Here is a 13,086-nt window from a genome sequence, read left to right on the forward strand (position 1 = left end):
TCGAAAGGAGGAGCGCCCCATAAATTACACCAGCGTACATGTTAATGACCATTTCTATCAGCCGCAACGATCAGCACGGCATTACTTTACACCTGTTATGAAAGCGGGCCGATATCTGATCAGGGCCGGACTCGAGGCCTCCCGCTGGCTTTCATTAAGCGTGTGTCACTCGCAAGATCGCCGAGTAATTTGATGGGCTGCAGGCGCACCTGGCCCAACCCAATTCGATATCCGACATTGCAACCGACTTGCATTGTTGGTTTTGTCCTGCATCAACAGGATATTGAATAACTTCCTACCAACTGTCATACGACTGCTGAAATAAATCAGCGCTAATAGAGTTATGAGCTGGATTAATTGAATCTGTCGCTGTAGTTTGAGTGCGTGTGCTGCCTAATTAAATCGCGCTCACTATGTGTAGTTTATTTTTCGACCGAAATTATTCATATTCAAACGAAGAGGTGAATCGTTAAGTAAGAGATTTACACTTTTTTTTAGAGGTTTTTCCGAACTTAACGTTATGGGTGTCATCGGTGTTAACGTCACTGTAACGTCGTTTTTTATAGTCAAGCATGAATTTGAAATTTACTTTAGGTGAATGTGGAATTAGTCAATCGTCCTGTTCTAACTTAGAAGAAAAGAGAGAGGCAAAACTAATTCTATTTTAATAAAATGTGTTTCGTTTTACTCTTTTTCTGTTAGATGCGTTCTAGATTTAATCAACTCACTTTTACTAGTCTCATAAAAGTTTTAAAAATGCTATTGTACGACTAAAACAGCAAAAAATTATATCGCACATAAATCCAAATAGAATTTAAAACAAAATAAATAATTAAATTTTAGTGCAATAATACCACGCAATTAAAACAAAAATATACATCACAAGTAGCTAACATTAATTGAAAAGGTACAATTGGCATAAATCATTTAGATATTGCGTTAAACTCTAAAACTAACAACCCTTACTTAAATTTTGCCAAAACAGTTTTAAAAAAAGATTTTTTTTCTGCCCTGGCGTGTAGAGTAGTAATGTAGAACATTATCGATCATCAAAAAATGTATAGAAACTAAAACAAATAAAAAAATCTATTTCAAAATAACATTTCAACTTACCTTGCTTATTTCACGTGAGCACAATATTATGAGAAAAACATGTGTAACAAATAAAAGCCAATTGCCCAATAATGCATAATTCTACACAAAAATAGTTATTTATTCGACGAGTTTGAGTGTAAATCGGACGGATTATCTCACCGAGAATTAAATACAACATTTTATTCTTCGAATTAGACTCAATAAGACTTAAACTTGCTTTAAATTTGTTAAAAATAATCTGACATTTCGTATTGAGAAATACTAAACAAAAACCGTAAATTTTGACAGTGTCGAATAAATATATTTTTTTAAGAATTATGCATTATTTACAATTTATAATTTAATAGCTATTAAGACCAAGTTTTTAAACTATAAAACTTGTGTTGTCATCAGAAACAAAATACAAAAATTCTTGTGAAAGGACCACATTCATAATACTTTTTTATTCTCCAAAAAATAGTTCTTTCAAAAGTAAATAGTTTAAAAAAACGCTTGGTACATATGTATGATAATGTCACAATACCCATATGTATAAAAATATCTACAGTCCGTTTCTTTTATTTATGCGTGTGGATCAATTAATAATTAGAAAGACGAACCAGATAGCAACAATTGTAAGCAATTTTGTTGCTCTCTCCCTACTTGTTTGCGTAAGGTCGGTCCCGCTATTTATCTCACTTTAACAAATGCGATTAAAGTAACGCAGAGCTAGTGATGTACGTCAAAAGTATGCCTTACGTATGTGTCACGTAGGTCATTTATAATTTTATTTTTAATAAGGAAAACTGTTTTGAGGCAAATATTTATACCCTCTATATCATCATAACAATCGTAATTCAAGCCCTATAAAACACCAAGGAGAAACTTTACTTTTTGACTTTAGTACCAATGTCAGAAGCTGTCAAATATCAAATACAGTCAAAACAGTGTTCTTGATTTACACTACCCCCACCTCCAGCAAATAAAAAAATAAACTGTACACAAAAAACAAAAATAAATTTTTAGTTAAATTCATATTCTTCTCATTTACCTACATAACCCATACCTACATAATATACAAGTAGGTACTAAAAAACTTAAAAAATGAGTGTCATGTTAAAACGCACTTTTTCTTTTCAAACGTGTTGCTAGAGTTGTTAGAAGCATAAAAATTGCTTGATAATCTCAACTTTAAATCATTTGAGATTACAAGTTTAAAAATATTATATATGCGTATTTTATTTTTTATTGTAACTTTTCCAAAGGTTATTTTCTTTTCGCTAAAGAAATGTTACCCAAAAAAAATCTCAAATAAAAACATTAGCTTTATTGTGTCACCTACAAAAGTTTGTGCGACAATGTAATGTCACTTTACAGACCAGCTATGACAAGAAATGATAATGTTGCAGAACCCACATCACGCATAGTTCATCGCCTTTATTAGTGTCATAGATATTGGATAACTTCGTTATTTCCAAATCAATTCTTGTTTACAGCATCTCTAACACCGCGTATAAAACCACAAGCTTCAACACTGTGATGACACAAAAGCTTGTTCAGAAATCCTACAACAAAATAGAAGAATGTAGACAGATACAAATATATTTCATTCAGTAGTTTTAATTGCAACAAAAAAAGCTTATCACAAAACTATAAAAAATCGGTTTTAAAACAATGACACACAAAAAACAAAATAACGTTAACCTAAACTACAACTGCTATCAAATGTTTCCGTAATCTGGTTTAATTTGTTTATTTTATTGTGTCATAGAATATAGAACAAAGACAACGAGATCACGAGCGACCACATCGCAGGTGTTTCCTTAAGTACTTTCAATGCATCGCCATAAAGATTTCTCTAAAAATTTTAGATAAAAATATTGTAATTATTTAATCACTATTTGACAAACATTTCCGACTGCATTCCAACATAATACCCCCAAAATGTGTAGCTTTAGAAGCGAACTGTCATCTCTAATCCGCATTAGTCGAGAGCTGCGTTATGACAAGGCCTCTTCCTTCCAACGCACTTATCTAGGATCTGGCGACCCAACGAGAAGTGTAATTTATTTGCATAGCGCGTGGAAGAGGTGTCTTATCTATGACGCGTTTTCGACGCACTTTACCGTTTTTGAATAATTCTGTAATGCGACCCTCGCAAATGCTGTTATCGACTCAAACTGTGCATTATTCACGCTACTGCGAAAAATACAAGAGAATATTTTATTACCACCACTGTTCATTTTTCTGTTTAATGTCCTGTTCATTCGTTTGTGACGTTAAATATTGTAAACGGATTACGTGAAACACTGTTTAACTAAAAGCGACGATGAGAACGTGCATCTGTGGGACCGGCAGTGCGCCAATGAATTCTTCTTAAAAAGATTAACATAATAAATTGGAGGATTGCTTGCAAGGTAAATAACGGCGTTTCCAGTGCATCCACATATTCAAAAAAGATGCATTTCTAATATAAAATGCATGTTTATGTTTTATTTTTCCATTAAATTAAATAAGGTAATGAAATAAGTTGTTTGAAAATCATTAACCCGGCGCATCCACCATTTGTGTATTTTTTTAGCTGTTTCTTTTACGTATTTTAAATTTATTATAGATCAACATTAGGTACAAATAATTTATTCTATATTGTAACAACATATAAATAATTTTATATGTATTTGTTGCATTTTGCATTAAAAAAATTATAAAAATTTGTCCGACGCATCTGCAAAATAATTGGGAATACACAATTTACAAACTTGTTTTCATTTCTATTTTTACTGGCATAATTTCAAAACATTTACATTTTTCCATTATCCTTTGAAAAACCTTCAACCTTAAATATTTGCATAACTAGCCTAAAAAATGCTTGCAATTTCTCCGCTGTGTTTTTGCTAAACAGTTTGCAATATTTGTTGTCATAATTTAGACAGTTTACATTTGTTAGAAGAATGATTTTTACTTACCAACTCCGAAGTTAACTGTCACAAAACTGTTTTAAAAAGTATCCACACACATTTAACACCCCAAACACACTTCAACACACAACCACTCGAACTGATATGTATATCGGATTTTCGTCAAAGTGGTGGATTGTCGTTGAAAGTGCTACGAGGTCTGGAAGGAGCGCGACACACTGCTTTTTCGACAGCCCTCAACACAGTGAGGGAGTCAAGAACGGCATGCGATCTTCACCCCATGTGCGCGCGAGGGTTGGATAGTGGCGGGGTAAGCGTATTCAAAGGACGAGTAGTTCAATTTATTTAAAATCGTGCGAAAATGGAAACAAGAGAGGATGCTATCTAATAATGCCCTATACGAGAATTTATTTTTATACTTGAATCTCCATAACTTCTACTAAAAAACTCTTGTAAACATTGCTTTTTATGTTTAGTTCTACCATTACTGCAATTAAATGACTGGTTTAAGCAAATACATTTTTAATACTCCCGTGCTTTTATGTTGTAAATAACTCACAAACCTAATTCAATTTTTATTAAGTTTATATTTACTGATTCAGAGTCGATTGTAGACAATAGATTTATGTCGCCCTTGACCTAAAAAATAAACTACTAAGATTTGTTATTATTCTACTGATAAATTCAGTAGTATCCTCAATATTTAATATTCATCTGTGATACTGTAATACTCATATGTGAAAACCATTATTTGTACTTTATTACATCGCGGTAATCACATAAAATGTCGAATAGTTGAATAATCAAGTTTCTGAAAATTTTATTATTACTAAATTTAGGTAAATTTATTGTCTAAAGACAATACAAAAACAATTTTATCTGTCAATATATTTAAAAATGAAACCAATTATGAAATCTTTCCATGGAGTAATTGATAAAAAAAAATAAACATTGCCCGCTAAAACGTAGTTAGTACCAAGCCAAATTAGAATTTTTACTTTAAAACGTATTATTTCACACCTTAAAGTGTTAAAATGTTAAAGTTTAAGTTGACATGAATAATAAAATGAGAATATGCCCACATATTAAAAACTAACAATAAACAATCCTCTGATAAGTATATTTCAATAATTTTAAATGTTTTTAGTTAATTTAGAAAATGAGTTAAAAATTATAAAAAAAAATTATTCTTCGACACTGTCAAAATTTACGGTTTTTCTCCCGTGTAAGGAAGTTTTGACGACTGTTTGGCATTTCTCAATACGAAACATCAAATTATTTTTATAACTTTAAAGCAAGTTTAAGCCTTGTTGAGTCTAATTCGAAGAATAAAATGTTGTTAAATTTTTTTAATGTATTAAAATTATGTTATTTGTTATGCCACTTTTAAACATTCTTAGCATACAGATAACATTATACGCTTTTGCTTAAGTAAGAAACGTTCTTAAACTTTATTTTTATTTCAGTTATATGTATTGCATTATGCAAAATGATAAAGTAACATAAAATCAATAAATATACGCCACCTTATTTATTATTTCTGTGTAAAATTGTTATAAATGCACAACACTGTAATAAGAATGGAAAGTAATAAAGTTGCTTTAATTTAATAAAATGAAAAATAAATAAAAAAAATATTTTTTGAAAAAGTTAATTCTAAAATTTCACCGTCCCTATATCCGTATTGTGACTCCTATTAGGTTTCTTACTCTATTTGGAAAACTCAAGAATACGCACATCTAGTGTTATCATCTATGTTTTGTAAAGATTGGTTGTGCTCTAAAGAGAATCCGTGACATTTTCAAACAATTTTTTTATTTGAGGTCGTGCAAAAGTGCGCAGTAATTTGTTCCGAAAACTCAAACTAAGAATTAACTTTTAAGCAATAATTCTAATTTATTTTGATTTCTGATTTCTTACTATTTACTACTAATTTTTTATTCACAATTGTTTTTTAATAGGTACAATTACGGACACAAAATTTTGAACATCAGTTACAAAACTGTAAACATAAGCCAAGCTTTATTGTCACTATGATTGACAATAAATTCAAATCAAATTAAAATTTGAAAATTTTAATTGAAATATACAGAGTGGTTACAAATGATTTTCATCTAGCCAGCTGTGAATTTTCCATGTAAAATAAAAAATGCCACTTTACGAAAATAGGGGTACCTACTTGTTGTAACTCAAAATTAAAAAATCGCTGTTTACTAAGCGTCCACTTCGAAAATAGACTTCAATTATAAACTTGTTTTCTTCCAAAGTATACATTATTATCAATTGGTATTGGAAACTAGTTGAAACAATAAAAATTTAATTAACAACAATTTGTTATTAATTAATAAGTGACACTAATGACAGAACTAGAGCTTTCAAAAAAGTAGAGCGGCACAAATAAAGTTACATGCAAAAAAATTCCAAAGCTGGCTAGATGAAAATCATTTATAACCACTCTGTATTTTTGGCGTCGATTTTCCGAAATAATAATGCCAGCAATACGTGTTTTTATACTTATGATTTTTTATCATTTTTTCTTTAGCTATCAGGATAAAAATTACAAAAACCGAAGGTTAGTTGCATAAGGCCGGTTTTACATTTTTATGACAAATCGTCCAAAGTTCCGTGTCCGCAATTGTGTTATAATGGGTGTTTTTTTTTAATTTGGCGTCAAAGCTATCCATGCAGTGATTGTAAACGAACCATTGTATGAAACTTATTCGACTTGAATGACAAATCGTCCAATCAAACTCATGGATAGCTTTGACGCCAAATTTAAAACAACACCCGTTATAAAAAAATGCGGACAAGGAACTTTGGACGACTTGTCATAAAAATGTAAAACGGGCCTTCGATTTTCATAAATTTTATCCTGACAGCTAATGAAAAAAAGTTAAAAAATCAAAATAATTTATTGAACTTTTATAAAAACACGTATTGCTGACATTATTGTTTCGGAAAATCGATGCCAAGAATAAATTTCCACTAAAAAACTTTCAAATTTTAGTTTCAAACAAATTCCGTGTACGCCACTATATTAAAAATTGTGGTCCGTTCACTATACACCCAAATCACCGCCGATTATGACGCCAAATTTAAATAAAAACCTGTTATAAATTCAAGCTCTGGCTCTTTATACATCTTTACAGTACCTATTTTCTGCTATACGACATCTCCTAAAAAGATTTTCATTAATGGATTCATCAATTTTTATTGATAACATGTCGTGAGTCTCTTGAAAGTTGTTTCGCTAATAGATTTTTATATGCTGTTATATTTATAATTTAATAAATCATCCACTAAGTAAACAATCAACATTTTTAAAGTATAAGTAGATACTAAATCAAATTACTGTAAAATTAGATCTAATTTTTTTAAAGGTTTAAATAAAAAAGCAATAGTTTATTTTAACCATTTTAAAACATATTACTCATAAACATATTTTGTGCTGTTCTTAAAAACAATAACAAAAATTTATATAAAAAATATTGAATGAGTGACGCATTCCACAATGCAACCCAGTATCAATCAAGTGTGGACTAGGAATAATAGGATTCGTTGTTTTTGGTATATATACATATAACAGCGTAAGATAAAACATACATTTACTTTATGGTAATCAAGCACCTCTTACAAAAGCACTGACTAAATAATACACAAATGCTAACAGTTATTTTTTCTTTTTCAACAACTCCACTCCTTTTGGTTTCAGTTTATTATCAAGAATCTTTTGCTTCCTGTTGTTTTCTTCTTGTGTTAGTTTGTTATGTCTTTCCACTGCAAAGTCAATTTCTCCCGCTAATTTAATAATTTGTTCTGTTAGTTCTTGATTTTTCATAATTCGCTTTTTTTGTCCTACACCGTAAGGAGTGGGTCTTCCATCCAAAAACGAATAATCAGGACCATCAGTTAGCACCCCACAACTATTTGGATTTAAGGGTAACCCCCTTTGTTGTCTCCATTTTTGGTTTAAATGAATTGTCTGAGTTGTTCCAAAGCATCGCCTTGAAGTAAGTAACAAAACTTAAAAAACAAATTGAGTTTATTGTATTGAGACATTTAATAAAAATAATTACCATTATTGAATTGTAACCACATTTCTTTTATCTGAAGGTGTTCCTGGAGTTTAAGGTTACAAAAAGTAAAGTTAGGTTAGGATTTGAGAAGCTAATGATAGGACGTAATCTAAGAATTCGTTTGATAAAAAAATCACTATTATTTTACAAATCAATACTTATTATTTTTTAAATTATATTAAAATAACATTTAAAAATAGAAGGAACCAATAAAACAGTCATCCGGTTATATTATAAATAATAATTATTAAAATGTACATTTTACAGCTTACTGAGCTTTAATAAAAGGAATGATCACAAAAACAAGCTGAAATGCAATACAATTACAGCTCATAGTAGATAATCAAGATAAGTACAACTTTGGAACTTTCAAACAAGTTGTTTAAATGCCCATTAATATTCTTTTATTAAGCACCTCTTCTTCAAATTTCTCATATTCGTTCCCTATCATTCCCAAATCAACATTAGCATCAAGAATAAAAACAGGTGCTGGACATTCATATAACGTTTTATGACGCAACCAATCTTCATGAATCTCATGCAGACTCTTGATGTATTCATAAGGTACTTTTCTTTCTTCAGCCCTATCCCTTTTTAAAATCCTATCGTAGACAACTTCTGGATCAGTCCTTAAATAGACAAACATATCAACACCCACATTTTGTTGCGTTTTGATCCACTTAAACCATTCATCAATAACTGAAAATTCAGGTGCTGAGAGTAAATTATCTCTCCTCAACTTTTCAACAAAACAATATCGTGCGCTATAAATCGATCTCTCTAACATTTTAAAAGGAGTGAGAGTTTTCATAGTGTGTGCCTGAAGAAGAGTCAACTGCACATATGACTGGAAAGTAAAGCTGTTTCTCTTTGGGTCCTTATACATGAGATCTAGCAAGTTGTGTCCTTGACAATTTCGCCACTTGTCGAGAGGCTCAGCCACAATAGTAACGTTGCCCAATTTTTCCATGTGCTTGAGAAACGTAGTCTTGCCACTTCCAATATTACCCTCAACGGCAATAGTGCAAGGACGTTCAAAAAGATTTCGTTTCATTTTACTTAACAATCTCTTAATGAACATTCTACAAAAGATAATCGATAAATAAAGTACTTTAAGATAATTTTTACGCAAACTTATGAAATGTTAAGACAGATCAACATAACCTATGCCTTTTCAATTTTTGTTTTCATTTTTTAGGTTATGTATCTGTCATTTGCCAACTACATCGGTGAAGGTAGCAATAAAAATCTTACTGGCAAGATAAAAATTACAGTCGACCAAAATTGCCTGCTCGCGCCGCGTCGACGCTTTACCCCCACCATTTTCATTTCATGCAGCCAAGTTCACACTCAAAAAATTATTGGAATGTTATTAAAATAAAGCATAATATTTTACAAAATATGGAAAAATAAGCATTTTCAATTGCAAATGACTATTGTAGATAGCTTTTTGACGTTTCCAATGTAATTCTGTCATGAATAACAATTTCAATGAGTTATATTGTTGCAACCGTGCGATTCAAGGTCAAATGTATTTCACTTATGCATTGTACACTTTATTTTTTTCAAGTGTCATCCCGATTTTTTTTTCATTTTTGCAGAAAATGAAGCTTGGTAAAAGGGCATTTGACTGTAAAAAAATGGTGGGGATACAATGGCTTTTTAGGGCTGTAATGAATTTTTTTCCTTTTCTCAAAATTTGTTTATGTTACAAACTTTATTTGTTTCAAGTGTCATCCCGTGTATCCATTTTTTTCATTTCTGCAGAAAATGAAGCTTATTATAAGGGCACTTGACTGTAGAAAAATGGTGGGGTTACAATGGCTTTTTAGGGCTGTAATGAATTTTTTTCGTTTTCTCAAAATTTGTTTGTGATACAAACTTTATTTTTTTCAAGTGTCATCCCGTGTATCGATTTTTTTCATTTTTGCAGAAAATATAACTTATTATAAGGGCGTTTGACCGTACAAAAATGGTGGGGTTACATTGGCTTTTTAGGGCTGTAATGAATTTTTTTCGTTTTCTCAAAATTTGTTTGTGGTACAAACTTTATTTATAAAAATCGATACATGGGATGACACTTGAAAAAAATAAAGTTTGTATTATAAACAAATTTTGAAAAAACGAAAAAAATTCATTACAGCCCTAAAAAGCCATTGTAACCCCACCATTTTTTTAAAGTTAAATGCCCTTGTAATAAGCTTCATTTTGTGCAAAAATGAAAAAAATCGATACACGGGATGACACTTGAAAAAAATAAAGTTTGTATCACAAACAAATTTTGAGAAAACGAAAAAAATTCATTACAGCCCTAAAAAGCCATTGTAACCCCACCATTTTTTTACAGTCAAATGCCCTTGTAATAAGCTTCATTTTGTGCAAAAATGAAAAAAATCGATACACGGGATGACACTTGAAAAAAATAAAGTTTGTATCATAAACAAATTTTGAGAAAACGAAAAAAATTCATTACAGCCCTAAAAAGCCATTGTAACCCCACTATTTTTCTACGGTCAAACGCCCTTATAATAAGCTTCACTTTCTGCAAAAATGAAAAAAATCGATACACGGGATGACACTTGAAAAAAATAAAGTTTGTATCACAAACAAATTTTGAGAAAACGAAAAAAATTTATTCCAACCCTAAAAAGCCATTGTAACCCCACCATTTTTTTACAGTCAAATGCTCTTTTACCAAGTTCATTTTCTGCAAAAATGAAAAAAATTGATACACGGGATGACACTTGAAAAAAATAAAGTTTGTATTATAAACAAATTTTCAGAAAACGAAAAAAATTCATTACAGCCCTAAAAAGCCATTGTAACCCCACCATTTTTTTACAGTCAAATGCCCTTATAATAAGCTTCATTTTCTGCAAAAATGAAAAAAATCGATACACGAGATGACACTTGAAAAAAATAAAGGTAACAATGCATAAGTGAAATACATTTGACCTTGAATCGCAGGGTTGCAACAATATAATTCATTGAAATTGTTATTCTTGACAGAATTACATTGGAAACGTCAAAAAACTATCTACAATAGTCATTTGCAATTCGAAATGCTTAGTTTTCCATATTTTATAAAATATTATGCTTTATTTTAATAAAATTCCAATAATTTTTCGAGTGTGAACCTGGCTGCACGATACGAGAGTGGTGGGGGAAATGCCACAACGCGACGCTAGCAGCAAATTTTTGGTCGACTGTAATTTCTATCTTGCCACAAGATAAATCTTGCTTACTTTACCGAGGTTTGCCAACTGCTAATGCGCATTAGCGCCATGCTTGGGGGGGGGGGCAAACTAGTGGAAAAATGTAAATAAAATTACGTAATCGGGTCGAAGTACTCGTTTAGAGTTTTTTTGTTTTAATCACTGAGTTTTTTTTTTAAACTTAAAGTGATTGTAACTTTAAAATATCAATAGTGTTTTGACATTTATAACGTCAGACAAACGTCTAATTTGACAAGTTATAAGTCATCATGGCGACAAAACGTCGTCCCTTACATACAAAACTGAATTTTCGCCCCAACATAAGTGACAGCAATCTGGAGTGCCGCGGGACAAAACCAACATGTGAGCCAACTTCTGTAAAAGAGACTTTTACCTTAATGGTCTTGTACTTATGTAAGAAATCCCTTTTTTTCGATACTAACCTCAAAGTGGCCATCTACCTCGGAACCCTATTTTTATTATCACTAGTAGCAGATGTGACCACGATCCCAAAACTGTATCTCTCACGTTCTGACAATTTATTTAATAAATATTTCGTCAAGTTTGCCTGGGGCTGGAACTTGTTACTGCTAACCCCATTTGTTGTGTTCACATCCTACATCTACTGCTGCGGACAAAAGCAACTGATCATCAAACACCACTTGCTCCGAATTTGCATTGCAACGTTTTTCTGGTGGTTGTGGACAAGTGTGTTCAACGTAATTGAGGCGTCTTTCGGTCGCTGTGGCCAACGACAGTTTACCACGAAAGGCACGTGTTTGCACGCGGGACACGTGTGGAACGGCTTTGATATCTCGGGGCACACCTTCATCCTTATTTACGGCAGTCTCTTCCTCATTGAAGAAACAAGATGTATAGAAAACTGGGACAGCATCAAGGAGCATCTCAGACTGGAAAACCATCACAGAACGTCTAGAGACCCCACAGAAAACACAAATCCCCTACGAAACTTGTCAGACGATGAAATGCGAGAACTGCAGTTCAATTACACCAAATACACGCCCTACATCAGGGCTCTTCTCATGGCAATCACTCTCCTTCAGATTTTGTGGGACGTGATGCTTGTTTCTACAATGTTGTACTACCATATCATGATTGAGAAGTTTCTGGGAGGGGTTTTAGCAATTTTAACGTGGTTTTTCACATACCGGATGTGGTATGTACACCCAAAAGCTATCCCTAATTTGCCAGGACAAGGGGTTTTTAAATATATAAAGAAGAAGGGAGAACCTCAAAGTGTGCCTAGGAGAAGAACTGGGAGTATAGTAAATGGTCGGGGGCCACTCTTCATGGGACGACCAATTTATCCACAGGATGCTCAACAGGACGATGCTAATTCAGGGTGAAAAAATTGGGGCCTTATCTTAAAAGGGTTAGGTGTGGGGGTATTGTTGTAGCTACGTAATATCGATTTTTTATATCTATGAAGTTTTCCACCAAAAATTTATATTAATGAAACTTATTGTTGGATTGTTTTTTGCATTTGTACCTTATTTGCATAAAAGTCAGTTTTAAAAATGGACAATTCTGTTGCTCGAGGTCATAGAGTCAGGGACAGAAAATCTAATAATCTGTGATCGCATGCAATTTTTGTATGTGTATATTTACATAAATTAATTAATTGAGTTTTGATATTTGTATAACACACATTGCCGGTCTTTGTCATTTTATTTATTTTTTAGCTGTTACAGTGGCTTGCATTCTCTTATTTGTCTCATGTACAATTTTGTTGGGTTGTTTCTAATTTATTTTTGTTACTGATTAAATAACTTTACAAAGCAT

The 13,086-nt window shown here is 31.8% G+C and overlaps 4 protein-coding genes across 4 annotated transcripts in view; 1 reads left to right on the forward strand and 3 right to left on the reverse strand.

Moving 5' to 3' along the window:
- Window positions 1-4,157, reverse strand: part of LOC123014944 (tyrosine-protein phosphatase Lar) — a 225,594-nt gene extending 221,437 nt beyond the window's left edge. The window contains exon 1 of the mRNA XM_044414279.1: window positions 4,041-4,157. The gene's annotated coding sequence lies outside the window, so the exon portion shown is untranslated. The remainder of the gene's footprint in view (window positions 1-4,040) is intronic.
- Window positions 4,158-7,580: 3,423 nt separating this feature from the next.
- On the reverse strand, window positions 7,581-8,164 carry LOC123014662 (39S ribosomal protein L52, mitochondrial). Its single transcript, XM_044413883.1, has 2 exons — window positions 8,069-8,164; window positions 7,581-8,015 (listed from the first exon to the last, which is right to left on the reverse strand). Exons 1-2 carry the CDS (start codon window positions 8,088-8,090, stop codon window positions 7,663-7,665), a joined length of 375 nt encoding a protein of 124 aa, XP_044269818.1. The 5' UTR covers window positions 8,091-8,164; the 3' UTR covers window positions 7,581-7,662.
- A 110-nt stretch (window positions 8,165-8,274) lies between these two features.
- LOC123014649 (deoxynucleoside kinase-like) lies at window positions 8,275-9,336 on the reverse strand. Its single transcript, XM_044413861.1, has 2 exons — window positions 9,203-9,336; window positions 8,275-9,150 (listed from the first exon to the last, which is right to left on the reverse strand). Exon 2 carries the CDS (start codon window positions 9,147-9,149, stop codon window positions 8,451-8,453), a length of 699 nt encoding a protein of 232 aa, XP_044269796.1. The 5' UTR covers window position 9,150; window positions 9,203-9,336; the 3' UTR covers window positions 8,275-8,450.
- Window positions 9,337-11,379: 2,043 nt separating this feature from the next.
- On the forward strand, window positions 11,380-13,083 carry LOC123015103 (acyl-coenzyme A diphosphatase FITM2). The gene has a single exon (XM_044414582.1). The coding sequence runs from the start codon at window positions 11,553-11,555 to the stop codon at window positions 12,648-12,650; it is 1,098 nt and encodes a 365-aa protein (XP_044270517.1). The 5' UTR covers window positions 11,380-11,552; the 3' UTR covers window positions 12,651-13,083.
- The last annotated feature ends 3 nt before the right edge of the window (window positions 13,084-13,086 follow it).

This window comes from Tribolium madens, unplaced genomic scaffold (genome assembly GCF_015345945.1).
Source record: "Tribolium madens isolate multiple individuals breed KSU strain unplaced genomic scaffold, Tmad_KSU_1.1 Scaffold_97;HRSCAF=244;Tcas5.2_LG3a, whole genome shotgun sequence".
NCBI lineage: Eukaryota > Metazoa > Arthropoda > Insecta > Coleoptera > Tenebrionidae > Tribolium > Tribolium madens.